General features: G+C 36.9%; 3 protein-coding genes, 1 long non-coding RNA gene and 1 pseudogene across 4 annotated transcripts; 2 read left to right on the top strand and 3 right to left on the bottom strand.

Moving 5' to 3' along the window:
• The first annotated feature begins 1 nt into the window (after position 1).
• On the top strand, positions 2-8,118 carry LOC132046276 (uncharacterized). Its single transcript, XM_059436865.1, has 6 exons — positions 2-311; positions 1,041-2,202; positions 2,272-2,456; positions 6,765-6,801; positions 7,044-7,108; positions 7,192-8,118. The coding sequence occupies exons 1-6, from the start codon at positions 223-225 to the stop codon at positions 7,667-7,669; spliced, it is 2,016 nt and encodes a 671-aa protein (XP_059292848.1). The 5' UTR covers positions 2-222; the 3' UTR covers positions 7,670-8,118.
• Positions 8,119-9,108: 990 nt separating this feature from the next.
• Positions 9,109-10,229, bottom strand: LOC132048243 (uncharacterized). The gene is made up of 2 exons (XM_059439147.1): positions 9,829-10,229; positions 9,109-9,323 (listed from the first exon to the last, which is right to left on the bottom strand). Exons 1-2 carry the CDS (start codon positions 10,125-10,127, stop codon positions 9,263-9,265), a joined length of 360 nt encoding a protein of 119 aa, XP_059295130.1. The 5' UTR covers positions 10,128-10,229; the 3' UTR covers positions 9,109-9,262.
• Positions 10,230-13,094: 2,865 nt separating this feature from the next.
• LOC132048241 (BTB/POZ domain-containing protein At3g22104-like) lies at positions 13,095-15,568 on the top strand. The gene is made up of 3 exons (XM_059439146.1): positions 13,095-13,483; positions 13,734-14,834; positions 15,167-15,568. The coding sequence occupies exons 1-3, from the start codon at positions 13,421-13,423 to the stop codon at positions 15,356-15,358; spliced, it is 1,356 nt and encodes a 451-aa protein (XP_059295129.1). The 5' UTR covers positions 13,095-13,420; the 3' UTR covers positions 15,359-15,568.
• A 5,588-nt stretch (positions 15,569-21,156) lies between these two features.
• On the bottom strand, positions 21,157-21,906 carry LOC132048240 (uncharacterized). The gene is made up of 2 exons (XR_009412933.1): positions 21,659-21,906; positions 21,157-21,422 (listed from the first exon to the last, which is right to left on the bottom strand). It is a non-coding gene; the product is annotated as an uncharacterized LOC132048240 (long non-coding RNA).
• Positions 21,907-22,052: 146 nt separating this feature from the next.
• On the bottom strand, positions 22,053-22,759 carry LOC132047786 (uncharacterized; annotated as a pseudogene).
• Positions 22,760-27,777: the final 5,018 nt, after the last annotated feature.

Genomic DNA, 27,777 nt, shown 5'->3' with positions numbered 1-27,777 from the left:
CAAGTGTTGAACAGAAAACACAAAAGGGAAAAAGGAAGAAAAACTTAAACAGCGCAAGATTAAAACAACAGTTGTCGGTCTGGCTAGGCTAGATTTGGTCCCGTGAACCGAATCCAGATTCATCCTCTGCCTTCTCTTTCTCTGCTCAGTGAAGAAAAAATAACTGATCTTTCTTGGCAGAGAAAGTAAGAGATTTGTGATTCATCATATTATAGAGAGGTGATGGCAAAGAAGAAAGCAACCATGACTCTCAAAGACTTCCATGGTGGTTCTATCCCTTCAGATCTTCACCTTCCTTCTGCTCCTGGCGTGTTAGTTTCCATTTTTACCCCTCTTCTTCTTTCTGTGGTTTTATTCAGATTTATGCAAATCATGGGTTTCTATTTTTGTGTGAATTCAGTTAAATGACCCATTTCTTGATGAGAGTTATGATCTATTTTCCTGTTTAAATGAAATTTGGCCTTTAGTTGATTGGTACCCATAAATCGAGGTCAAAATTTTGTTGGGTGCAAGAATCTGTGATCTGGCGCTTAAGTATATATACTGTTTGTGATTTCCATTAAACTCATATTGGCTTTTAAGATCTGGGTATAGGAGATGTCTATTGATTTTGGGAATCTTGAAGTTTTGTAGAGTTAAATTGGGGCATCAAATCTTGAAATACCTATTACCTGATTATTTAAATGTTTGCACAAGTTGCAATAACAAATGACTTGCTGTTAGGAACGTGCGAAAGGTTGTTCCCTTGATATGTGTTAAACTTAGTGACTTGCTCACCTTTTGGAAAGTTTTTGGAACATTGAAAACAAAGTAAAATCATCAAATGTGGATGTCTCAATTTCAAACTACTTGGACTGATCTGCTATTGCATTTCTACTCTATTTGGACTCATTTCATTCCAAAACTACTTTGTAACCGTATGAAAAAATAAAATTACTTGAATGCAGCTACTTAAATTTGTGTATTTATTTGTATTACTCACTCTTTTGGGTAGAAAATTCCTAATGCTCATATTTGAATGTTTTCCTTCTGATTGGTAGAACGGTTAGGCCATTAGATCGTGGTGGTTTTGATCGCCAAGCATCATGGGGAAATCCCATGGGAAGGCCAGAGCATCGTTTACGTCCAGGATCAGCTGGTGCGACCAGAAACTTTGATGAGAAGACTCCTTTCTTAAGTCAAAATGCACCAATAGGCCGTAATTTTGATGAGGATGAAAGGAAGCCATTGGATGGATCATCTGGACCTCGTCGAACTGTTAGTGATGAGAGCATCCGCGCATTGCCAAGTCGTGTGGAACCTAAGGCCGAATATCCCGTTACTGGGATGGTAGGTAGCGGGCAAGTATCAGCTCCTCCGTCACAAAATTTTAGAGGTGCAGCAAGTGTTACACATGGGGCTTGGTTTAATGAGAGTGCTAAAAGTTCTGCTGGTGGTAGTGCCAGGAGCGCGAGTTCTCTGGATGTGTCTGCAAGTGGTGCTCAAGTGGTTACTGGGTCATACCCAAATGCGTGGGGCCTAAGGAAGGAGGTGGCAAGTGCAAAGGAATCAGTTTCTGCTCCATGGTCGGCTCCCGATGCTGAGACAAAGTTGGCCCATGCCAGTGCCCTTGAGAAGGTCACATCTGGCAGGTGGCATTCAAAGCAGCATATTCAATCTCAAATGGATGCTGAGGTCATTAAACATCAAGACCCAGAGAAAGAATTCTATTACCATGGAAGTACTACAGTCAACAATAATGTCTACAACATGACAGATGTTTCGGGAGGACCCGAATATAGTGATCAGGTGCTAGCGGTTCATGCTGAAAGAAATCATTCTCTCGCAGATGGGATTCGTGGGTTTAACAAGGAGTTACCAGCACAGGAGAGGGCCAGGTCCCCTTTATTTATGGAGGCAAATGAGAGAAAAACTCCTGCTTCTGTCACTGGGTTTCTGCCTCATAATATTGTTAGCTCTGGTGGATATGATAATAAGGAGTTACCAGCACGGGAGAGGGCCAGGTCCCCTTTATTTATGGAGGCAAATGAGAGAAAAACTTCTTCTAATGTCACTGGGATTCTGCCCCATAATGTTGTTAGCTCTGGTGGATATGAGATGCAGTCACCTGCATCTCCTGAACCATCGGAACGGCCAAAGTTAAAGTTGCTACCAAGATCCAAACCATTGGAGAATCTGAAGCAGTCCATAGATTATAAGCAGGTTTGTGACAGTGCTCTCTATGGAGGGTTTGTCTATGTACTTGAATCTCAGTTTGTTCTCTTACTGTAGGTCAACCAGCATCCTAGTAATCCTGTTCGTATTGAGAAATCGGCCGATGCATATTCCAGTGTAGATATCAAGACTGGATTTGTTGAACCTGAAAGAAGCAATCAAGCAATTGATCGCCCAAAATTGAACTTGAAGCCTCGATCACAGCTTCTTGAACAATCGGAGGGAAACGTTGAAAATAAAAGGTATACCTAATATTTCTGCTCCCCTCCTGCATCTGTTTATTGCTTCAATTCCATGGTCTGGGTCTATCTTTGTTAACTTGGAAGTATTATGCCATATCCAAAAAAAATAAAACATAAAAAATAAAATTGGAAGTAGTATGAAAAGATAAAATGTGCTTATCAGGGCCTTTTAGTGGATATGGTTAGTAATGTTAAAATATAGTTGAATTTCAGTAATGAAGTCGTAAAGATACTGTCAAGTATTTTCTCCCTGCTGCAATACCAACTTATCAAGAGATTCTGTATTCTGAGGATTTATCAGAAATTGATTAGTTTTATGCCTATTGCAACCCTGTTCTATTTGGGCTTAGTACTGGGCTACTGGCAATGTGTGCAAGTTCTCACAGGAAGAGCTAAAAGATCCATATAGATGATTCCAATTAGTTGTGATTATCCTTTGTTTCTCTAGGATTTTTTAGTCTTGTTAGAAATATGTATGCTAGTAGAAAATACAAAAGAACTTCTATTGTTAGAGAATACAAATCTTTAAATATGATTTATATGATTCTAAATGTGAAGCGATATGGTTTGTGCGAATTCCGACAGCGATTCAAACTAACTTGGTATTGGGGCATAATAGTAGTTGTATTACCAAGTGATTTCCCTGTGCAAACCATCTGTGATTTCACTGTCCTGTTCCTGCTGCATCTCTTCCTCGATAAGTGCATTATAAGGTTTGTCTTAACAACGGTATAAATGAACTATGCTGACTGTTCTAATGCGTTAGGGAGTTGTTGATTGTGGTGATCTTGAGGAAGAATAGTAAGAGTTGGTGGACTAGGTTTGGGGAAATGATGAGAGCTGAGTCACAAGAAATTAATGCCTTTTGATCATTAAAGTTCTTATTATGGTACGATGGGAAGCTCTTCTTCTTCTTAAAACTTTCATAACTTAGTATGACTTTCTTATTTAGATAGCAAACTGGCCGCTGTTTTCCTTTTCTTTTTCTTTTTCCTGTTGGGGAGTAGTAGGGGACTGATAGTTGATTCATGGATCTATGCAATATCAGCTCTAATAACAAAATAATGATGATGTTCGGGGTATCATACCTTGGCAAATTAGAAGTTTTACCTGTGTTTTCTCTCTGTGAGATCCAACAACTAATATTTGGTACACTGCTCTTTCTTTCTTTTTTTTTTTTTCCTTGGGGGTGAAGCAATTAAATAGTATTAGAAAGGCATCAAGAAGATGCAAAGTTACAGGAAAGATAAGTAGCTGCTTCAAAACAAAATAAATATGAAGCTAGCTGAACAAAAATCTGTAAACAGCGAAAAAAGTTATCTGCAAAACCCTACTGTGTTAGAGTTAGGGAACTAACAAAATCCCAAAAGTTATCCACACTGTTTACAGGGGAATGAAAGTGCCAACTGAAAAGAGTGGTTAGACATCTAGCCTTAAGTGTGCTAGTGGAAGTTGAGATTCCATCAAAGCATCTGCAATTCCTTTCTTTCCAAATACTCCAAAAAAATAACTGCTGGGATACTTTCCAGCCTATCCAGCTAGCAAATGCATCCTTAATGGAAAGGGGCATAACCCATTGAAGACCAAACAGACTGTGAAAGAGATTGCTGTGGGGCAGTGCAAAAAGAGATGGTTGACAGTTTCATTGTCCTGCTTGAAGAAGAAACATCTGTTGGTGAGGATGAGTCCTTTCTTTTTGAGGTTATCTTGAGTTAGACAAGCCTTACGTAAGTCTGTCCAGTAAAACAGGAAACCATTAGAGGTTGTCTGGTTCTTCAGATATGTTTCCTTCACAGTATAAATCCCTTCCTTGGTGTTGCCCCAGAGTAGTCGGTCTGGGATTTGTTCATCAAGGTTGCATTCCTCCAGTGTAAGTGGTAATGAGAGGAGTTCATTGATTTCCCAGTCCTGCAAGTTCTTCTGAATATTGGGGTCCCAGTGTTGTCTGCTCTGTATAGGGCAATTGTAGCATCCTTGTTAGTAGCTATCTGGTATAGCATAGGGAAGGACTCCTTCAGTGTAGTGTCACCAAGCCATTTGTCATGCCAAAATCTTATCTTAAGTCCATTTCCAGCTTTAAAAGAAACTTTCTGGAAAAACTCGTCCCGGAGACTGCTGATGTGTTTCCAGACACCTACTGCATGTGGATCCCTGCTCCTCATTGCTCCAATGATCAAGAATGCCATGCTTAGCTTTGATTACATCTCTCCAGGATCCTGCCTCATTCTGCCCAAACCTCCATAGCCACTTCAAAAGCAGAGTTTTGTTGTGTAGCTTTAGGTTCCTGATTCCCAATCCCCCTTGAAGCTTGGGTTGAGTGACTTTCTGCCATTCCACCAGAGGGAACTTATGAGTTTGACTGTTTCCTTTCCAAAGGAATCTTCTACTTAGACTGTCTAGTTGTTTCAGAGCTGAGATTGGCATGGGAAAAGGAGACATACAGTAGGTAGGATGCTATCCAGAACACTGTTGATAAGAGTTACTCTTCCTCCCATAGATAGATATTGAAGCTGCCATGTAGCTAATCTCTCTTCCATCGTTTCAATTACTCCATTCCAAATCTCAGGTGATTTGAATTTTGCACCTAGTGGTAGACCCAAGTAAGTGGTAGGAAAGGAGCCCATGTTGCAACTGAGGATGTCAGCTAGTTCCTCCAGGTTGGGAACCTCATTGGCAGGATATATTGTGCTCTTGATCATGTTGATATGAAGCCCAGAAATAGACTCAAAGACCATAAGAGTAGTATTGAGGTTGTAGACTTGCTGACAATCTGCTCCACAAAAAATCAGAGTATCATCTGCATATAGCAAATGAGATACAGTTACTGAGGTTTGGTGGCTGGGGAATAAAAAAGGAGTGTTCAAAGTTAGTTCAGCCTACAGGATGATGAATCAATCAATTCAACAGATTACCAACTGGCCAACTGGCCCTGGAAACACATTTGGAGATCCAAAATCCCACATAAAGTTAGCTGCTTTGTGTGGCTTTTAGCTAAAGAAGCAGTTCTTACACAGGATAATTTGATGAAAAGGGGGATAATTTTATGCTCTAGATGTTTCCTACTTTTCTCTGTGGAGAAACAGCAGAGACAGTTAACCATCTGTTTCTACACTGTAAGTTTACACAACAGCTTTGGAGAATATTTTTAAATCTCAAAGGCATAGCCTGGACCATGCCTAGCAAGGTTTCAGAGGCTCTAAAGAGTTGGGAAGAGGCAGGATTGCAGGCAAAGAACAGAAATAGATGGAGAATTGTCCCTGCCAGCATATGGTGGGCAATATGGAAGGAGAGAAACTCCAGATGTTTTGCGAGTATAGAGAATGGAGTGCAGAAGGTCAAGTTGAATTGTATTTTATTGCTTTGTTTTTGGTGTAATCAGGCTTACTCAGATGATACTATTTCCATTATTGATGTATTAGATTCAATATAGGATTAGAATAGTAGAGTCTTGGAGTACTTTTGTAGATATGGTTTCAGTACAACCTATGTACTGTTTTGTTCATATGGAATACAATACAGTTACCAGTTTCAAAAAAAAAGATACAGTTACTGAGGTGGCAGGATCCCTGCCCACCTGGAACCCTTGGATCCATTGAAGTTCTTTTGCCTTTGCCAGCATTTGAGGGAGGCCCTGCATGGCTAGAATAAAGAGGAAAGGAGAGAGTGGATCTCCCTGCCTTAGCCCCATTTGAGAGGAGAAAACCCCACTGGACTTCTGTTTATTAGGACTGTGAACTTCATTGTTGAGATGCAGAAAAAAAAACCCATCTATCCACCCATCACCAAAACCCATATTTGGTACACTGCTCTATCGTCTTTGTAATCTCCATCTTTTCAGAGCAGATTTTACTGATACACAAAATTGATGCACATGGTAGATGAATGCAGACCACTCATGCATCAATCAGTAGCGTACACATCTCTTTCTTTTCTCATGTCATATTGAAGTAGATAGAAATTCAGAGGGTGATGATCTTTCTATGCTTTATCATGACTTGAAGTAATGTACTCAGACATTTGGGTTCTTTAAGCTTCTCAAACTTGAAGGAAAATTTGCAGCTTATGTCTCCGAGTTGTGGTTTATAATTGTTATCATCTGCTTTTTGCTGTGAATCAGCGGTTAATCTTTCTTGATGATTATCTAGCTTAATAAAGCGTACCTGTCTGTGTCCCTTTGCCTCTACTTTATCTTCCACTCTTCTTTCCTTACCTTGGCAGTATCTACTGGGCTTCCTTTATGATGTGATTGAGGACATCTGTTCTAGGTAAAGCTGACAATTGTTTTGTGCTTATGATTTGTTGGCACAGGAAACCATTATTTGGTGGTGCTCGTCCACGTGAAATGGTAAGTTATTAATCTTGTGTATGCAAAAGAAAAGTAATATTTTCCAAAGATTAATGTTTCTTCTTCTGCTGTTGTTGAAAAGAAACATAATCTGTTCATTCTGCACCTTTTGGACTTGCTTGATGAATCACCTTAAAGATAATTAAGATTGTACTGCCCTCTCTCAGTTTCTTGTTCCCTAATGTTTGAGGTTTTCTCTTTTCTGTTAACCCTACTGTTCAATTATGGGTGGTCGCCACCAGGTTCTGCAGAATCGCGGGATTGATGATGTTACGGGTAATCATGATCTTCATCAACCTCATCCAAGGTAGTAAATGAATTGATTCTGCAATCTGTTTCTATCACTCAGAAGTTTCCTCGTTTGACAAACTAAGTGGTCATTGTCTGAAGGAGCAAACAACATGCTGGCAAAGCAGATACAGTTGTGCATGCGTCCAGGCATAATGAGAAAGCCGAGAGTATCCCCATTGACCATAGGATGGCGAAGAACACAGATAGGCGAGATCACAGGATAGATGTCGAGAAAGGAGATGGGCAGTGGAGGAATTGGAGAAGCGACAGTTGGAGGAACAACAAGGAGACCGAAAGGCACCATCAGCCGCAGCAACACGCACAGGAGAGGCCGCCCTCGCCAGAAACATGGCGCAAGCCTGTTGAACCACCAAGACCTGCTTCTGCTGATGCTTCTGGTGTGCGATATGGAAAAGCAGCCTCTGCAGTCGAGCTGGCTACAGCCTTCTCAAAATCAGTCTCTGATCCAGCAACAACTGATCGTTTTTCTGGCCAGAAAAGCCTTCCTAATCGGGGTCAAATCCCTTTTTCTCGATTGACAGGCCCTCCGCAGAGGCCTCAGATTAACGGGTACTAAGCACCAGGAAATGATCTATACATTAGCAAATGAAAATGTCTTATCATTGCTAATTTCTTAGTCGGCTGCAACAAAGATTGTTTGCAGCAGGAACACCAAGATGGGGGTAGTAATTGTTCTTCGTGCTATAGGCTAGCAACAAGATCTTATGCTCTTGCTCCTGAAAATCTAGAACCTGATTCTTCTCCCTTGAAACCTAACACCTTCAACCTTGAGAAATCCGGTCCTTTTTTCGTTTTTCTCTTTTTATCTTTGTAGTTTGATAATAATCATCGGGGATGTTGTTTGTTCCCATTATAGATGATTTGTTGCTCAGAATGAATTTCTGATTGAAGCCTAATGGCATAAGCTAATGACGTATCCTTTGGAGGTGTTTGACATTTCATGGCTTATCCTATTGATGGTCTAGTTTAGAAACAGAATTGCTCTATTTATTGAGCTTCTGCCAATGTGTGCTGCAGTATCACAATCACTGAATCACATTTTCACATAGCCCCTTTGATGAATCTGATTTAAGACTATGAAATTAGCGACCGTGTAATTTTGCCTTGAGGTCTTGTGGTTTACAAATGCACACAACTGCACATGCAGATGCAGTATGTGTTTGTTTTCCTTTTCAGTGATAAAAGAGCAGCGCACAACATAGTGGATCCATTATTAACCGAATTTTAAATTGTGCGCCAAATTGTCCCTTGGGATTTCTTGAGTGTCAAAAGAAAATCGGAAAAGGCTCAAATATGCCATCGAACTATCGGAAATGGCTCATTTATGCCATTCGTCGATAGTTTGGCTCATTTATGTCATCGAACTATCAGAAATGGCTCATTCATGCCATTTTTCATAAACGCGGGTTTTACAATACCGGATATGAAGCTTGACCTCACGATTAGAGGTCCATGTCGTTAATTAAACTAGCACGATTTGTGGGTCGGGTTTTAGCTTAATTTAGGATTTAATTTGTGCTGGTTTAATTAAACGACGTGGACCTCTAATTGATGACTAAGTGTCATATCTGGTATTGTAAAACCGACTTTATTGAAAAATGCATGGATGAACCATTCTTGATAGTTCGATGGCATAAATGAGCCAAACTATTGATGAGTGGCATAAATAAGTCATTTTCGATAGTTCGATGGCATATTTGAGCCTTTTCCGAAAGAAAATATTAGTATGTAGTAATTGTTTTCCTGGCAATGTTTACATTACCCCTAGGTCCTGGTAAATGGCCGACGCCTTGGACTTCATGCCTTCTCTTCGTGATTCTATCACTAGGCATGCATTAGGGAGCATTTGATTGGCATCAGCTCATGATTTTGTTGCTTTCTGGTAAGTTTACTCATCAATGGCTGATCTTGCATTATGTAGTGGCTCCTCTGGTTTTAATCAGATGATAATAATAATAATAATAATAATAATAATAATAATAATAATAATAATAATAATAATAATAATTGCTCTCTGGCTGCTTCTATAAACTGAAGGACAATGCAATATATTACATTCATTGAAGACATGTAGTATCGTGACTAATGTGGTTCCCCACAAGCACGCGAACTTTTCAAAAGATATGAAAAGAGTAACTAGAAAAGGCAATCAAAACAAGAAGGTTGCTGCCGATAGTGCCATAATACTTGTCTGAAACTGAGCTTGTACCCTACGAGCCAAAATTACATGTCAACTATTAATCAATGATTTGGATACCCGAAAAATAAGAACCACAACTGCATTTTGGTTACCCGTGTTTCCCAAATACGAGTTTCTGATTGGAGAGGCAGAGGCGAATTTAAGTTTGCAGAGTTGGTGAGTTCTGAATAACAAATATATATATATATAATATGTATATATTTTATTTCATTTTTCTAATAGTTTACGTTAAAAACAACAAGGTTAGCTGAACTCATGGTAACATGCCCTAGACCACCTATGATTTCAAGCAGGGATGGAGCTAGGAGGCGCAAGGGGTCCTCCGAACATTACATAGGTCTAATATTATGTTTTTAGGTCTGTATAGTGCATGTTGAATCCCTTGATCATTTGGTGTGTTTATTTTTTTATTTTTTTTATATATACATTTTGAATTTCTTTAGTGAAAACTCTAGCTCCGCCGCTTATAATTTCAAGCAGTGGTTATTTCATGTTAACGAAAAGTAGCTGCTTACCTCAGATCATTGTAATAAACACAAGGTTGAGAATTGGGTTTTGGTCTATAAGTTTTCATCTTCTTGGTCCTGGCCGCTTTGATCCGTTCTTGTGCTTTGATGGTTTCATTTTCCGATATGGTGTATAGCGATGGCTGCCACAATCCCTTTGATGATGAATTTCTACGAGCTAATTTGCGACCCCTGGTAATGTTTTCCTCTAGGCATGTCACTTGAACAAGAGAACATGACTCGATTTTGGGACTATTATCACTAACAGAACCACTATAACAGGACAGAAAATCAGCTAAGACCTTCATAGTTCTTACAATTTTGTAGTCCCTAGCTATGTTGGGCTTTTCTAGTGTTGTTGAATGTTTATAACAAGTTAGCAGAGAACTATTTAGGTCAATTTGGTTATGGCTGCAAGTGAGGTGTGATGATAGTGAAAGGCTACCTTTTTAATAATATGGATGACAAATAATTGGTGATAAAATAAAGATATCTTGGATTGCATTTAATGACGAGATTATCAAAATCGAAATGCATGTCAAATGCGTGAAGCTATACTTTCTTTAGTCCCAATTATCAGCTTTTTTCCTTATTTATATATGACAATAGTATTCAGATCAACTTGCGCGCATCTCGATTATTCCATTGGATTCCTATTAATCTCCTACTATCATAGTTTCCGGATAACCATGTCAACCATGGCTTAGATAAATTTTAAAAATTTACCTAATTGAAATAGTTTTTCCCGCTTGAGTGACTGTTAAACCTCACCTTGGGTGCAACTTATTTTTTCGAGTCTCTGACCAAATGCCAAAAATATGAGGTCACTGAGAATCATTCAATTGAAAATTTTGGTTGTAAAAACTGTATATACTAATTTAGATCATCCTTTTTCTAATAGATTTTTCTAATTGAGCTCAAAAGGTTATGGAAAATAATGGAATCTTTTATTTTCTCTGATGTCAAGATTCAAAAAGAGCTGAATTAATTTTCGTTTAATCAAAGCTTTTCTGGAGTTCTTATTAAATTATTATTTGATTGGCATCGTGGACGTGCCGGCTTTAGCATTTAATACTTGAAAACGGGATATGTTATTGCAAGTTGCAACGAGATTCAGATTTTGTAAAATCTATTATTGATGAAAAGTTTCTACCTTTTGTTGTATTTTACTGCTTTTAAAAAAGTGTGCATGCTTTTCACCCCTTAAAATTTGCCTTTATCATCCGTGTTCTCGATTGACTCTTTTTCTTTTTCATTTTCCTGGGTGTCGTTTGTATAGTCACATAAGATATATACTTATTTTGCAGTTCTTAAATTCTTTTATACCATTCGGTATAATTCGCTGACTCGAGTAATTCGAATTCGCGTCACATAAGACTCATTAAAGGGGAAAGCATTCCTTACCAGCAATTTCTTCATTTCCAAAAATACAAATTTGTTATTTTGGGACATTTATCATGGACCAATTATAGATAGTTCATAATAGGCAATCTGCATAAACATTTGAATAGCGTTAGGGTTGAATGATATGTCAAATGTAAAAATAGAAGCAAAAGAGCAGACAGAAGTTTCACTAAATTAAATTTAAAAAGAACTGTGTAATATGATGCTTTTATTGGATAAAACGTGCAATATGATGTTTCTCATTACTCAAAATAGAGCTTTTTCCCACCAATATTCAGTAAAAATTTGTGCTATAAAACATGATTTTTCTACCTCATTAGCACTGAACCAGCGTGGGAAACAGATTCCCGTTGAAACGCTGGGAAATTTCATTATTTTTCCGTGTGAGAGCACTACTATTTAAGTTTTTTCCACCAACATTCAGTGGGAAAATGCCATTAAACATTTTTCAGTGGGAAAATAGAGATTTTTTAGTAGTGTATGTACAAAAAAACCGATTTTGGGTTCCATTGTCCCCTTAAAATATCAACAGAATTCTATTTGCGCACCACATTATTCGGTAAAGGGCAAAGGTGCAAATATACCCCTTAACTTTGCGATTTAGAGCAGATATATCCTTCGTTACAAAAGTGGTGTATATATACCCCTGCCATTAATAAAATGGTGCAAATATACCCCTGCCGTTACAAAATGGTGCAAATATACCCTTTTCGCTGACGGGGTTTTTAAAAAAAATCATTTAGGTTATTTTTTAATTTAAAAAAATGACACGTGACTTTTAAAAAAAAAGTCTACCCATTTTTTAAACGAACCAAACCCGACCCATCAAAAAAAAATTACTATGTGGCTTTAGAAAAGTATGTCTGCTCAAAAAAAAAAAAAAAAAAAAAAAGGGGTAGACTTTTTTTTAATTAAAAAATAACTTAAATGATTTTAATTTTTTTTAAAAAAAACCCGTCAGCAAAAAGGGTATATTTGCACTATTTTGTAACGGCAGAGGTATATTTGCACCACAATTTTGTAACGGCAGGGGTATATATACACCACTTTTGTAACGAGGGGCATATCTGCTCCAAATCTCAAAGTTGAGTGGTACATTCGCACCTATGCCCTTTGGTAAATATTATAATTTGACTTGAAGCTAATGGTCTTCCGTTAAGTAATTTTCTGCAATACCTCATCTCTCTATATTAACAATTGTCACTAATAATTTTTTTTTAAAGAAAATATTAACTTTATTTCTCTCCCCTTCTGCTGAAAAGTGAACTGTCCACTTGTTTAATATTTGCAGCTCACTGGAAATTTATGTGAACTAAAAAGCTCCAAATAAAGGTTCACACTAGCTACCTGTATGAACAACACCAAGACAATCACTAATATTTGGAATTTGCAGTACTTTCCTTGCAAGTGAAACAAGTTCTTAGTCAAACAAATTATGTTATAGTAAAAAGGAAATTAACTCAAAGTCAGCTTATCCCACTATCCAAAATTGACGGGAAAAAGTAGAAAAATCATCAACTGCTACGTATAAGGACTTTAAATTGTGGAGGGTCTGGATGATAACAATTCTTCAGAACTAACAGAATGACAATAATTGGTATAAGAAAGTCAACATATTTAATTTTGTAGTGAATTTGGACGTCTGGTTTTTAAATTTTGACATATTAGTAAAAGAATTTCACAAGAGGTGCTATACATAAATAATGGAGTAGTAACTTATTAGCGTTAATTTTTTTTATTTTTTTTTAAAAGATATTCAGAAAAATCACGGTCAAAGAAAATATTTTGGCTCTCTAAATAGTAGTAATAATATAATCATTCTATACGGAAGTATAGATAGTACTAATATAAAGGAAAATAAGTAAAGAATTCTCATTTTTGTCTTTAATTTTCAGGATTTTCTTGTATTGCAGTTTTAATGAAGCCCTGACTATTTTTTTGGATGCTTCTAATTCCTAAATTTTCTATGCTTCCATTGACATACCAAATTTCACAAATGTCGAGAAACCTTCCCAATAAACTACATGGTTTTAAAACTCGAAGTAGAAATCAGTGTTGGACCTTCTTTTATCTTCCATCTCTCAGCATTTTGTTTGTTCCTTCTTAATATCATTCTAGAGCTTTGACATCCCATAGTTAATGGTATATTTGGACATTCATTTCCCTGTCTTTTAGCTCTTGGAACCATCCTTTGACTATGGAAAATTTCTGTCTTCTTGAGGTAGATGTCAATGGCCAAGAAATATTCTTGGTTGACAAGGTACATACATTTTACTATGATGTCCTCTTTCCTAATGTCAATTCTTGATCATTGTCATTGAGTTTTATTAAATCCAAGTTCTTGTATGAGTATAATATTTTGCCATTTCCATTGAGAAAAAAATTCTTAGGGACTAAATATAATTTTTTGCCATTTCCATTGAGAAAAAAGATTCTTAGGGACTAACATGCAGCCTTTTGAAAATCTTGACTGACCATCTTTATATCTATGTTTTTTTTGTCTTCTGCAGACTATTCTTACATCTTTCTCAGGGAGATTAAGAAAATTATTCAGTAAGTTGACGGGGAAGACAATAAGGCTGAAATTAATTTTCGACAAGTTTCCAGGAGGTGCTGAGTGTTTTGAACTCGTTGTTAAGTTTTGCTATAATGGTGGTAGGATAAAGATAACTCCTTTTAACATGTTTCAACTGCATTGTGCTGCCAATTACCTGGAAATGAATCAAAAAATGCAGGGAAAACCAAATTTAGTCGAGCAAACGATTTCTTTTTTTCAAGAGACTCATTACATGACATGGTCTGAGCTAATAATAGGCTTGGAAAATTGCCAAGAATTGATCTTTTTCAAGCCATCTTCATCTTTACTTCAAGAGTTCTTGGATTGTGTGGTAGGAAGGCTTGAATTTCATTACATTTCTAGCCCATTTGCATCTTCTTCCGACAATTCGTCCATGCAGTTTTCGGGGGATATTAGTACAGAAAGCAGGGGAATTTACACTTCTCAAGCAACCTGGTGGTTTGCAGATCTTGGGTTCTTGAACCTTAATATGTTCAAAAAGATTATTGAGACAATGATTCGTAATAAATTGGATCATTCTGTGATTTCTTCTTTCTTGTTTTACTACAAAAGAGTGAAGTGTTCCAGTGCTTCATTAGTTCAGAAATGCAGAATCATTGAGACAGTAACCGAATTCCTTTCTTCTCTTGATGGGAGTTTCATGTCTATCAGAGGTCTATTTGACATTCTTCAGCTGTCCTTGACTTTGAAAGTGAACAAATGTTCAATAGGGAAATTAGAACAATTAATTGGTTCCCAGATAGATAGAGCTAAACTGGATGATTTGCTTATTCCTTCACCAGCTGGTGAAAAAGTTGCTTACAATGTCAATCTAATTCTGAGGTTGCTGGACATATTCCTCTCCAATAGCCGCGAAAAAATATTAATGTATCAACTGAAGAAAGTTGCTGAGTTAATTGATCTATATATCATGGAAGTGGCCCCTGATCCTTGTCTTAAACCTTCCAAGTTTTTGGCATTGGTTATGGCAATGCCTGATATTGCTAGAGAATCAAATGACAAAATTTATCTTGCCATGGATATGTACCTCAAGGTATGACATCTTTCACTATTTTTTTCACTTTTACATTAGATGTATGTTCTGAAACTCAATTCTAATTTTGTTGTCTTTTGTTGTATAAACCTTTAGTCCTTTCACACTCAGCCTCGAAAATTGTAGAATAATGGACTAATTAAGGTTTCGTTTTAGGATTTAACTTATATACTCGGGCGCTATAATTTAACATGTTACAATAGGTTACTAATCAATTCTTATTGGAGTATGTATAGATACTTGCTATTACGCAGTACCTTTTAATTGAGTGATTTGTTTGATACTTTTTACACTATTAATGTACAGAATTTAAATTCTTGAGTTTGTAACAGGTACATAATGGTTTATCTGAAGAAGAAAAGATAAAGATGTATTCTGTGCTTAACTATGACAAGCTGAGGGAAGAAACTCTGAAGGACCTAGCTCAAAATGAAAGCTTTCCAACTTGTGCATTATTCAAAGCACAAGTCACTTTGCAGAACAGGCCCAGATATTCAGTCACAAGGACATCAAATTTTTTCTAAATATTCTATGATCATTTGAATCAATGTAGTCTTAGAATCACAAGCAGTGGCGATGTATATATTAGTCTTTAAAGAGCTAATGTAATCAGCTAGGAAAGTCAATTTTCTTAGCATACGACCTTTTTCATCTTTCAGCAAGGTGCTTGTCATTTTCACTTTATCTTCCAGGTGAAAAGAACAAAATCAACCAAAGTTTTTTAACAATTTAAGACTGTGAGGACTATTTTTGGAATACAGTGAAAATTCTTATGCACTTGTCATGAATGCTAGTTAATTAGGATATGTAAATTAGAAGAGGCGGATCCAAATATCTTGTGAAAATGGGTGTGGCTATATACATTACATACTTAATAGTAATATTTTTAAATAGTTACGACATATAGAGTTTGAGCTGAAGGTAATGGGTGCGCTCATACTCAATATTACTCATTACCAATAACATGTGTATTTATACAAGGACCTTTAAACTTGAACGTTTTTAAGAGAATTTTAGATATGCTTGGAGCAGTGGCGGAGCCTTCCTTGTCTAAGGGATATTTCGTTGAAAAATTATACTCTGCATATAGGTAAAATTTCACTCACACACATAAAATATGTTGAATCCCCTTGATATTTTTATATGTTAACTTCTTTATATTTTGGTTCTCCTTATTGAAAACTCTAGTTCCACCACTAACTTGATATTGGTCTTGCTTACAATGGTGCAGGAGAATCAAACCCCCCTTCCTCGGCCAGTTTTCACTTTGTTTACTAAATATCTCCTTACTAATATTCGAACATTTCGAGAGAGAAAAAACAGAAGAATATTGAAAAGTGTCTTTGTCAAGTTTTCATGAAGCTTTTCTTTGACAGTTAGACCCCTACTGATATAGAGGAGTGATTACTAACAGCTGAAGAAACAAATGGAAGAAAAACAGTTATCTAAGTATAATATTTTTGTCTTTTTGTCATTGTCTTTGTCTAATCTTGGAGCCAGAGAAGCTGATTAATATATTTAATGGATGTTTCTAAAGAATATTTACACAGAGTAGTGAGCCAAGACTTTTCTAACACAGAATCTCCCAGCGACTAATGCGGCTTGTTACAAGCACATTTTTGGGGCTCGCTAACACAATGCTGCCATATGGTGTTGTTTGTATATGTGTTACAGTTTCTAGGTGTATGGAAAATTCCAATTTTTAATTCTGGGCATAAATTTCTTTTGAGAAAACGTGTGTTGTACTTGAATTTAGATGAAGTTTCTTCATCATTAACAGTTGAAAAGTTTGCCATAAGAACTCATCATCATCTCCCCATTGTATACATAACAATATCAAGATGAAAAATTGGAGAAAAGTTGTAACTTGTAAGCTATGGCCACAGATTTATTTAATTAGGAATAAAGCTAAACTTTTCTATTAGAAAAAGAGTTACTCCTTGCATTCCAACTCATGTAAAATAATTTGAATCAACACATAATTTAAGAAACAATTTTTTTTTTTTTTTGAAACTTATATGATCTCAAATATAATATGTCATAGCATTTATGCGGCTAAATTTTTTTTGAAAAGTGTTGCCTTAAACATGTCATAATATTTCTGTAGCTATAATTAATTCTCATTAATCTGTAATGATACCATTTCATGCATAAGACTTTTTTTTTTTTTTTTAAATCAAATCTAAAAACGTAAGCCAAAAATTAATCATGATTAGGCAACAAAAAATCTAAAACTTAGAAGTGTCACATTGTTGGAACTAATAGCTTCGTGTAGTCAAGAAGCTGCAGCACAGGCAAACAAAACAAGTTGCCATGCAGGTTGAAGAAGAAAATACAAACATGAAATAGTAGATAGTAATGATTGGTACCCAAAAAGGTTTCGATCTTAGAGAAAGAAATTTTATTTTTAAAAAAAATAGTTACATTTTCAATAGGACATTTCTTGTGGAGAAGGGAGGCTATTAAATGAAAAGGGAACTTCAAATATCAAACCCTAGGAGGACCAACATCCTTGAACTCAACCAAGAATGCATCTTGATTTTGGCTTAGGAAGTTTCCAACGACAAACATCTTTGATAATTGAGATTGCCTTTTTAGGCTTCCCATCCATCGGACCCAGTGTGCATTTATGAGTCAACAAAGTGAAAACCCTTTTGATATATATAGTACTGTACGATTGGCGCCAATGGCAAATCTTATCTAATTAGATGAAGCTAATTGTTTTTACTAGACTAGATTTGATAGTAAAGCAAAAACAAATGGAGTAAAGCAATTTAGAGCCCGTTTGGATTGGGCATAAGTTGGCTTATAAAAAATTTGTTTTTTTTGAGTGTTTGGTTTGGCCAGAAACTTTAAAGTCATTTTGTCTTAAAATAAGTTAAAAAAATAATTGGACCCATTTAACTTAGTTTATCTAAAGCGACTTATAAGGTAAAACGACTTATAAGCCAAAAAAAATAAGTTGGACTACCCCAAACTTATTTTTTTCGATAACATAAGTATAGCTTGAAAACGAAAAGCTATAAGCCAATCCAAACGGGCTCTTACTATAGGCCTAGGGAACTAACAATGGAGACAATATTTATCCAATTAAAACCAGACTATGATTTAATGCAATAAATCAAACATCTTATAAGAAATATAATAATTTAGTGAATATTATAGACCATATTATAATCTTTGCATCATATATAATCTCATAGGCAGAGCCAGGATTAAAACTTTATAGGTTCTAAACTCTAGAAAAGCGACTTCAGGTGTTAGTAACTGGATTCTAAATTTAATTTCTATACATTTTTAATGAATTTCTTAATACAAATACAGAGTTGCAACTAAAACTATTGAGTTCGGCCGAACCCGTACGTCGGCTCCTAGCTCTGATCCGCCGCTAATAATCCTTGCAAAAAATTGTCTAACCAAATTCCTCCACTATTATTAACTAGGAGTATATAACAATTGTACATTATAATCCATGCATAACTGGTACTTGAGTCATCTCACCTGTGGGACTATACTGGGTATGTTGTTATAACTAGTACTTGAGTCAAAAGTTCATGTAAGAAATATTTTCCTTGCCTCCTTTCATTACTTGAATTGGTTTATATACAAACTAGGAGAATAATATTCTAACCTAAAATAGGAGATTACACAATATACAAAATATGCTAATCCTAAAATAGTAGACTACAAAATCTTCTAATTAATATTTACATATTCTATCACACCCCCGCAGTCGAAACGGGAGGTTTACGAACGGCGAGAGGCGTCCCGAAAATCTTCAAATAAGACTTGGTAGTCCGCTTGTGAAAATATCGGCAATGCGATAGCGGGAAGGAACATGAAGCACGAACCTGTCCGTGCGCAACTTTCTCACGAACAAAGTGAATGTCCATTTCAATGTGTTTGGTGCGCTGATGTTGCACCGGATTTCCCGAAAGATAAATGGCACTCACATTGTCACAATATACCATAGTGGCCTTATGAATAGGACAATGTAATTCCAAGAGAAGATTGCGAAGCGACGGGACTCGGAGACAACATTCGCAACTCCCCTATACTCCGCCTCGGCAAGACGAGCGAGAGAGGGTAGGTTGGCGTTTCGAAGACCACGATATCAAGTTATCCCCAAGAAAAACACGGTAACCGGACGTTGACCGACGTGTGTCGGGCCCCCCCAATCCGCGTCGGTGTAAGAAAGAAGATTCGTAATCGAGGACGGATAAAGATGCAAACCATAGTCGAGTGTACCCCCGAATGTAGCGGATGATACACTTAACTGCATGCATATGAACCTGTCGCGGTGCATGCATGTGTAAGCATACCTGTTGAACAGCATAAGAGATATCCGGCCTCGTGAAAGTAAGATATTGAAGGGCACCTGCGAGACTGCGATAGTGAGTCAGGTCATCATAAGGAGCACCCGATGTGCCGCTCACCTTCGGTTTAGTATCAACCGGAGTAGAAGTAGCCTTACACGAAGACATCCCAGCTCTATCAATGATTTCCCTGGCATACTTGCGTTGCGACAGAAACATCACATCCTTATGTCGAGTGACATGAATGCCAAGAAAATAATTCAAAGGACCCAGATCCTTCATAGCAAATTCCGAGGCAAGAAGAGCCATAATGGAGCATCGGAGAGAATCTGAGGAAGCAGTAAGAATAATATCATCAACATAAAGTAGCGAGGTATGCCATCTCGGACCCTTTTTGTAGATGAACAAAGAATTGTCGGATCTGCTGTTTGAAAAACCAAGAGAAGAGACATAATACGCAAAACGCTTGTACCATGCTCTCGGGGCCTGCTTAAGCCCATATAAGGACTTACGGAGTAAACATACATAATCCGGATGAGTAGGATCTCTGAAACCCAGAGGTTGATGCATATACACCGTTTCCTGGAGCTCACCGTGTAAGAAAGCATTCTTGACATCTAGTTGATGAATAGGCCAACTCTTTGATAGGGAAAGACTGAGAACTGTACGGATCGTAGCCGTCTTGACCACTGGACTGAAGGTCTCTCCACAATCAATGCCAACCTGTTGAGTCTTACCATCACCTACAAGACGGGCTTTATGCCTCTCAAAGTCACCATTAGATTTTTCTTTATGAGTGAAAATCCATATAGAACGAATAACATTCACATTAGGTGGACCGGGCACCAAATCCCACGTCTTATTTTTAATAAGAGCATCAAATTCATCATTCATAGCCATTTTCCAATTCGGGTCGCGAAGGGCGGTCAGAGGGTTACGAGGAAGAGGGGATTTCGTAACCATGGTATTTAAGTTAAAGAGGCGTTTTGGCTTAAAATACCATGCGACTCGGTCACCATTCGGGAAGGATTGGGAGAAGGGGAAGAGCCGGGGGCGACGGTGGGAGGGGCCCCGCCGGCGGAGGGGATAGGGGCGGCTGGGGCCGGTGCGGTGGGAGGGTGGGCGGCGGGGGCCGGGTCACGGTGGGAGGGCAGCGAGCTGGGTCACGATGGGACTGGGCAGCGGGCGGGGTCACGGTGGGAGGGGCGATAGGAGAAGCCAAGTGATGCAACCACAATGGGGAAATGCCATCGTCCAAAAACTCATAAGCAATAGAAGTGGGAGAATGTAATTTGGAAAAGGGGAAGACATTCTCATCAAAAATCACGTGACGAGAAATAATGATTTTATGGGACGATAAATCATAACACTTATACCCTCTATGATTCGTAGGATACCCCAAAAAAAGACACACGGTGTAGACCGGGCTTTTGTGGATAGTTGGAGAAGGAAAGAGGGGATAGCATAAACACCCAAAAACCCGAAGATGAGAGTAAGATGGTTTTCGTTGGTAGAGCACTTGAAGAGGAGACACGTGACCTAATAATTTACTTGGTAAAATATTAAGAAGATATGTTTCCATTTGTAAGGCGTGATGTCGGAACGAAGGAGGGAGAGAAGCATGTGCAAGAAGAGTCCGAGTGATATTATTGATAGAGCGGATTTTTCTTTCGGCTTTCCCATTTTGTGAAGACGTATGTGGACAAGAAAGACGAAATGACATCCCATTAGACTCACAAAATTTTCCGAATTGATCATTATCATATTCCCTCCCATTATCACATTGGACATTTTTAATAGGACGTTCAAATTGAGTGTGAATGTGGGTTTTTAAAGCTAAGAATTTCGGATAAACATCGGATTTCTTAGCCAACGGAAAAGTCCATAAAAATTTCAAAAAATCATCCATAAACAGAACATAATATCGATGACCCAATGAACTTAACACGGGAGAGGTCCACAAATTACTATGAATAATATCAAATGGCATCAAAGTCTCGGAAATAGAAGAATCAAACGACAACTTAATGTGTTTACCAAGAACACAAGAACGACAAATACTAGAAAGACTAGATTTATTACATTCAATGCTTTTACGAACCCTAAGACAATCTAAGATAGAATTTCCCGGATGACCCAAGCGAGCATGCCAAAAAGGAGAAGACAACGCCGCAAAGTTTGATGGAGTGGTGGTTGGATATTTGATGGTGGTAACCGGATAAAGATCTCCCCGACTATCACACCGCATTAGTGGCATCCCCGTCTGAAAATCCTTCACAAAAAACCATATGGATCGAAATCAACGAGACACGTAATTATCGGTAGTAAACTTCCGACCGAGATTAAATTTTTAATGAGTTTAGGAGCATGTAAGACATTTCGTAAGGATAAAGGGGGTTTGGGGGAGGCAAACTAGTGTGACCACAACCACGAATTGGAATCGAATGACTATTTCCCACAACAATACCATTATTTCGGCGCTCAAATTAAAATAAGACGAGAGATTACCGTCCGAGGATGTCATATGAGAAGTGGCTCCGGTGTCCATGTACCAATTTTGGTCGGGCAAGTTCAAGGTCATGGTGTGCATTGTGGACTCAATGTCGGTTGGAACATACGACTCGGGAGAAGCCACCGCTGCCGTGTAGAGCTGCTGAGCTGGAGGAGGGCCCAAAATACCCTGCTGCCGTGGTGGGACTGGCGGCGGACGAGCCCAAGAGGCTGTTGGGTACGGGCAGGGAGGAGGAGGGCGCCGCCGGGGCCGTGGGGACCCACGCCGGTGGCCAAACTGCCGACCACCACCGCCGTAGTCCACCGCTGGCGACCGCCGGCTGCCGGGCGGGGCACTACCGCGGCCACCGGTGATTTTGCCGCTGCCTGAGCCGCGGCCCGAGCCCCTTCGGCCGGTTCCGCACTTTTGGCCACGAGAATTTTTTGATTTCCCTCGGCGTGAGCTTGAGTTATCCGAGGGGAGTGGGGCGTCGTCGACTGAGGCCACCATAGCCGAGCCAGACCCGTGAGATACCATAGCCGCAAGTGAACGTTCTTCCAAAACAAGAGAAGGCCGAGCCTCAGTGAATGGTGGGAGCGGCTTTGCATAGCGAATTTATGTCCCAACCCCTTTGTATGCATCAGTGAGACCCGAGACTAGTTGAAGGACCAGGCGGTTATTCGTCACGGGAGCCCCAACGTTTTTCAGTTGATCGGCAAGGCTCTTGAGACGTTGACAATAGGCGGAGGCATTGGAAAAATCCTCCATACAAGTCGTCGTGAATTCTTGGTCAAGAGTCACCGCACGAGAAGTTTGATAATCTTGGAAGATATCACGTAAGCGGTCCCAAGCCTCCATGGCAGTAGCATCCGGTTCGAGGATAGTGTTTAACAGATCTTTCGAAATCGTCGAATAAATCCATTGAATCACGGTGGCGTCAATGGTGGTCCATAATTCAATTTCCTCGTCGCATTGGGAGCGAAGCTTCTCCTTACCCTTAGGTGGAGGAATGATGTGATGAAGGACCTTGTGAGAACGAGCATGAATTTTGAAAAGCTCGGCCCATGTACCATATTGTGAGTTTTCCATCTCAAGAGTATCAGAGATGTGATTCTTGATATTGGAGACCGCGAGGGCCGGGTGGAACATTGGTGCGTCGGCCATGGAAAAGAAAGGAAGGGGGTGGGGGTGGTTTATATACAAACTAGGAGAATAATATTCTAACCTAAAATAGGAGATTACACGATATACAAAATATGCTAATCCTAAAATAGTAGACTACAAAATCTTCTAATTAATAGTTACATATTCTATCAGTTCATTTTATATAGAAATAAATAAGTTTAGTAGAGATTATTAAAATTAACAACCGAAAGGAAGTATGACATTTCCATGCTCAATTTTGTCACATTACATCCTCGATCGGGAACAAACCCCATCCTGTATTATGAGATAATGGAAAGTGGAAAAGAAGAGAAAAGGACACAAATAGCCATCCGGGTGAAACTATTGACACCCGGTGCCCAAGAATTTTAAAAGTCATTTTTCAGCCTTTTCAAAATAATTTCATATTCTAGTCATTTTTTAACTAATTCCACCAAATGTATATAAACTGTATCATTGTTATATATGTATCATTATATATGCATAGAAAATGTGTATCATTATATATGCATAGAAAATGTATCATACGTATAGAAGTTATATATGTATCATTATATATGCATAGAAAATGTATCATACGTATAGAAACTATATCATTGTTGTATAGAATATGTAACACAACTGTATATGTATAGAAAAAATGTATCATACGTATAGAAAGTGTATCATTATCGTATAGAATATGTATCCGTAAAGTATATGTATAGAAAATATATCATTGGTGTATAGTTTCTGTTTAATGAAAATATAATTAATGTATATTTACTAATTATACACATATTATGCATGTTTTGGGACATTTTTTGAAGGTTCAATATGAATTTTTTTCTTCGATCTTTAGTAGCGACTTTAGTCGCCACAAATAGTCCTGTTCTTTTTGTAGCGAACTTTTACTGACGACTATTCGCTTTTTTGTGGCAACTAAAGTCTGATTCTTTTTTTATAGTGAATGGGCCGCTGGGCTAGCGCTTGCCATTAATTTGAGCCGAACGACCAACTCGGGTCATTTGCTTAAAATGGGACATTTTTGGGTCTTTTTTTTTTCCTCTAGTGGTCACACAATGTACTTTTCCCAAAGGAAAGGGAAACCCCCAAAAGGTTTGGGTTTTGCAAATGACTGGGCCAAGGCCCTTACAATGAAATTGGTTCAGATGAAACAGTGTCCAAAATAGAGCATTTTTTTGCGCGGATTGCCCTTCTTTTGGGGTGGTCTTTAAATTTTGCCCCTCAAATTTGTGGTCTTTAAATTTTGCCCCTCATATTTGTGGTCTTTAAGTTGTGCCCTTCGCTTGGAAAGGTGGGCGAATACATGAAGTTTTGGGTTCGAACCCCCGCTCAAGCATAAAATAAAAAAATAATTTCGCAAGGCAGGACTGGGGGAGTGTATGCCGGATCCGGCATACAATCTTTAAGGAAAAGCTAAAGTTATGCCGGATCCGGCATAACTAAAAGTCTGCCCCATAAGGCAGAATTTTTCCTAAGACATAGTTTAGTTATGCCTTATGGGGCAGAATTTTAGTTAAGGCATAACAAAATTATGCCCCATAAGGCAAGAACTTTCCTTAAGGCATAGACTTTGCCTTATAAGGCAAAGTTTAAGTTATGCCTTAAGGAAAAGTTCCGTCTTATGAGCATACTTTTGGTTATGTCTTTGGGGCATACTTTTTAGTTAAGGCATAACTAAAAGTTTACCTTGAAAAGTAAAATAAAATAATATATATATATATATATATATATATATAAGGCAAGTACGCCCCTCCCGGCGGACTTTTAGTTAAACATAACTAAAAGTCGTAAAGGGGCATAAGCAAAATTTAAACTTTGCCTTATAAGACAAACTTTTAGTTATGTCTTAAGGAAAAGTTCTTGCCTTATGGGGCATACTTTTAGTTATGTTTTATGGGCACACTTTTAGTTAAGGCATAACTAAAAGTTTACCTTGAAAAGTAAAAAAAAAAATATATATATATATATATATATATATATATATATATATATATATGCTTCAAGGCAAAAGTACGCCCCCTCAGGCGTACTTTTAGTTAAACATAACTAAAAGTCTATCATAGCGAAATTTAAACTCTGCTTTGCAAATTTTTTTAAAATTTTTGACTGAGCGGGGGTTCGAACCCGAAACCTATGGGTTTTAGCCGAAGGGCAAAATTTAAAGACCACAAATATGAGGGGCAAAATTTAAATACCACCCCAAAAGAAGGGCAATTCGCAGAATTGCCCAAAATAGAGTAATCTGAAGAAGTTTGGTCCAAGTATTTTGTGCCAGTTCCTTTTAGGATTTAAGAAGGATTTAAGATTTGAGTTTTATTTTTAGGGAAAATGACCTAATAATACTATTTAAAATTTTATATTACAAAATATAAGGATACTTTTCCTTATTTACAAAATATAATGGATCTTCATCTTTCATACTTTTTTTTTTAATTAATTTTCTTTTAAAATTTATTCCTTTCTAAATTTTGAAAAAATATTTTATATATTTTAATTTTTTTCGTTGAAAGCTTAAAAAATTCACTGAAATTTTTGTGTTACAAAAAATTTATGAAATGTGTATATGTGAGCGAAACTTTTAATACAATTTTTATACAAAAATTTGTGAGTGAAATTTTTAATATAGTGTTCATACACAAAATTGTGAGCGAAATTTTAAGCCTTGAATATTGTATGAAAATTGAATACAATGTTGTTGTAGTTGTATTAACACAAAAAATGTGAGCGAAACTATAAGCCTTGAGCGAGATATACATAATTCATACCATTTTCATACACAAAATTTTTAGCCAACTTTTTAAGCCTTGAATGTGATATATATATTTCATACACTAAATTTTGAGCGAATTTTTTAAGTCTTGAGTGAGATATGCACATTTCGTACATTTTTCATACAACTTTCATACACAAAGTTTTGAGTGATTTTTTTAAGTCTTGAGCGAAAAAAGAAAATATATTTTAGAAAAAAAAAAAAAAGTAACTTCAGCAAAAAATTCGGATATGTTTTGTAAGAAATCTATTGGTATGTATTGTAAACTGAAAATTATCATCCTGTAAATATACCCCATTCTTTTGTATATATAGGTCATTCTCCTAGTGGTGGGCATGGTACGGTATTTGAAACTTCAGTATGGTAATTTTGATTTTCGGTTTCTAAAAATACTATACCATAACCATACCCAATTAATCGGTATGATTCAGTATTTTTAAGTTCGGTTTCGATATTTTGCAGTACGGTAAATAGGTACCATAATTTGTTCGACTTCAACTTACGTATACTCATATCATACAGAATTATGACTTCGGCTATTCAAAAAACTCTCAATTATATTGTACAAGAAATTCTCAATTATAACACCTTACACATGTAAAAATATTTAAAAGAAAGTACAAGCAATCTCCTTCGTAAATCAATTACAAAAAGACATTTAAATCAAGATAGAGTAGTCAAAGTTCCAATGTTTAAACAATTAATTTTCTAGTAATACTAGTTTATATATTTGTTAGTATTATAATACTAAGATATATGAATTGTATATGTAACTATATACTTCGGTATGGTATTCGGTATTTCAATATTTTCTTTATGAATACTAAATACCAAATTTTTTTAAAATGCATACCAAATACCATAATACCGAAACCGCGATATAAAAAATTTCGATTTCGATATGATAATCGATATACTATATCGTGCCTGCCCCTACATGCTCCCTTATTTTTAACACACACACCACCATCTGATAATTATGTGCAACCGTATTTTCATAGGCTGCTTCTTATGAGAAACACTCATAAAAATCAAGATAACGTAAGATCATAATATCCTGGAAAATAAAGTTTCTATTAATAAATTGATTATTATGTGTAAGCAATAATACGTTATTTTTCCTAAATAGTCATAGTTTAAATTAAAAGTTATTACTATCTCTAAAGTAAAGATTGTTGTTTTTCTAAGTAAAGGTTTAAGGCATCGCACATCTTCATTATGCATATTGCATAATAGTGTCTCCGACTCTCTCCACCTTATAAATTCTCTTATTCTTAATATTAAATGAGCGAGGATTATTGAAGAAATTAGCATTTTAATATTAAAATAATATTATATTAAACTACATTATTTCTTATAACGGTTAAGAAGATTAGAAATGACCATAATATCTTGGAATTGCCTGTCTCACGATCTCTAGGAAGTGGACATAATTTCTATTCATCCATGCAAGTAAAAATGAGGTTAGTGTTGGGGGGAAAAAATTGCGAGAAAGGAAAAAAGTTTAATTTCCCAACTTATTTACTAAAAAAGAGAGTATTATTTATTGAAGAAATGTGTTCTAAGTGGTGGAGCTTTGAACTGAACATTTAATCCAAGGTTTGTTTGAGTTATACGACTTAGTTAGGTTATTATACATTGGAGGGAACAAGTCAAAATTGTTATTATCACTAGACTAATGAAAATTCCGCTGTAGTAAATTTGAACCTTTTTAAAAAGATCAAGATATCCTCGCACCAACTGAAGAATTACTTCGTTTTTCTTCATATTTTCATTTGTATATATATCATTTAGTTTAATAACCTTAAATTGTTATGAAAATATTAATGTGTGGATGTCTATTACTCCTCTACATATAACTCTCACTACTTCATGTTCATAACTCTTGTGGAAGTAACCCCCATTACTTTATGACTACTACTCCCACACTTTATTTCTATAACCCCCAAATAGTTACTACCCGTGTTTATGATACACCTTTTGGTGTTCTCAATGTATTCCTATATATAGTTGGGTTGTATGTAATAGTTGTACACACTTGAACAATACGTGGAAGGATGAATAAAGTTCTCTCTTGCTCTCTACATTTCTTGTCTACCTTCTTATTTCATATCATTATTCTTTTAGCTTGATTTTACAATACATTATCAACACGAATTGCTCATTCTTCGTCAAGAATTGGCGATATATGATTTA

Source organism: Lycium ferocissimum, chromosome 2, assembly GCF_029784015.1.
Source record: "Lycium ferocissimum isolate CSIRO_LF1 chromosome 2, AGI_CSIRO_Lferr_CH_V1, whole genome shotgun sequence".
Classification (NCBI taxonomy): Eukaryota; Viridiplantae; Streptophyta; class Magnoliopsida; order Solanales; family Solanaceae; genus Lycium; species Lycium ferocissimum.
Note: the sequence above shows the minus strand (reverse complement) of the source record. Positions and strands in the feature narration are given on the sequence as shown.

Bases quoted from the DNA above. Each gene is read 5' to 3' on its own strand.
- LOC132046276 (XM_059436865.1), top strand. From the start codon at position 223: ATGGCAAAGAAGAAAGCAACCATGACTCTCAAAGACTTCCATGGTGGT. The intron at 2,203-2,271 runs GTTTGTGACAGT...CTCTTACTGTAG, and splicing joins AGTCCATAGATTATAAGCAG to GTCAACCAGCATCCTAGTAA. The intron at 2,457-6,764 runs GTATACCTAATA...TTGTTGGCACAG, and splicing joins GGAAACGTTGAAAATAAAAG to GAAACCATTATTTGGTGGTG.
- LOC132048241 (XM_059439146.1), top strand. From the start codon at position 13,421: ATGGAAAATTTCTGTCTTCTTGAGGTAGATGTCAATGGCCAAGAAATA. The intron at 13,484-13,733 runs GTACATACATTT...TGTCTTCTGCAG, and splicing joins AAATATTCTTGGTTGACAAG to ACTATTCTTACATCTTTCTC. The intron at 14,835-15,166 runs GTATGACATCTT...AGTTTGTAACAG, and splicing joins CCATGGATATGTACCTCAAG to GTACATAATGGTTTATCTGA.
- LOC132048243 (XM_059439147.1), bottom strand. From the start codon at position 10,127: ATGAAGGTCTTAGCTGATTTTCTGTCCTGTTATAGTGGTTCTGTTAGT. The intron at 9,324-9,828 runs GTAAGCAGCTAC...TTTGGCTCGTAG, and splicing joins GTTTATTACAATGATCTGAG to GGTACAAGCTCAGTTTCAGA.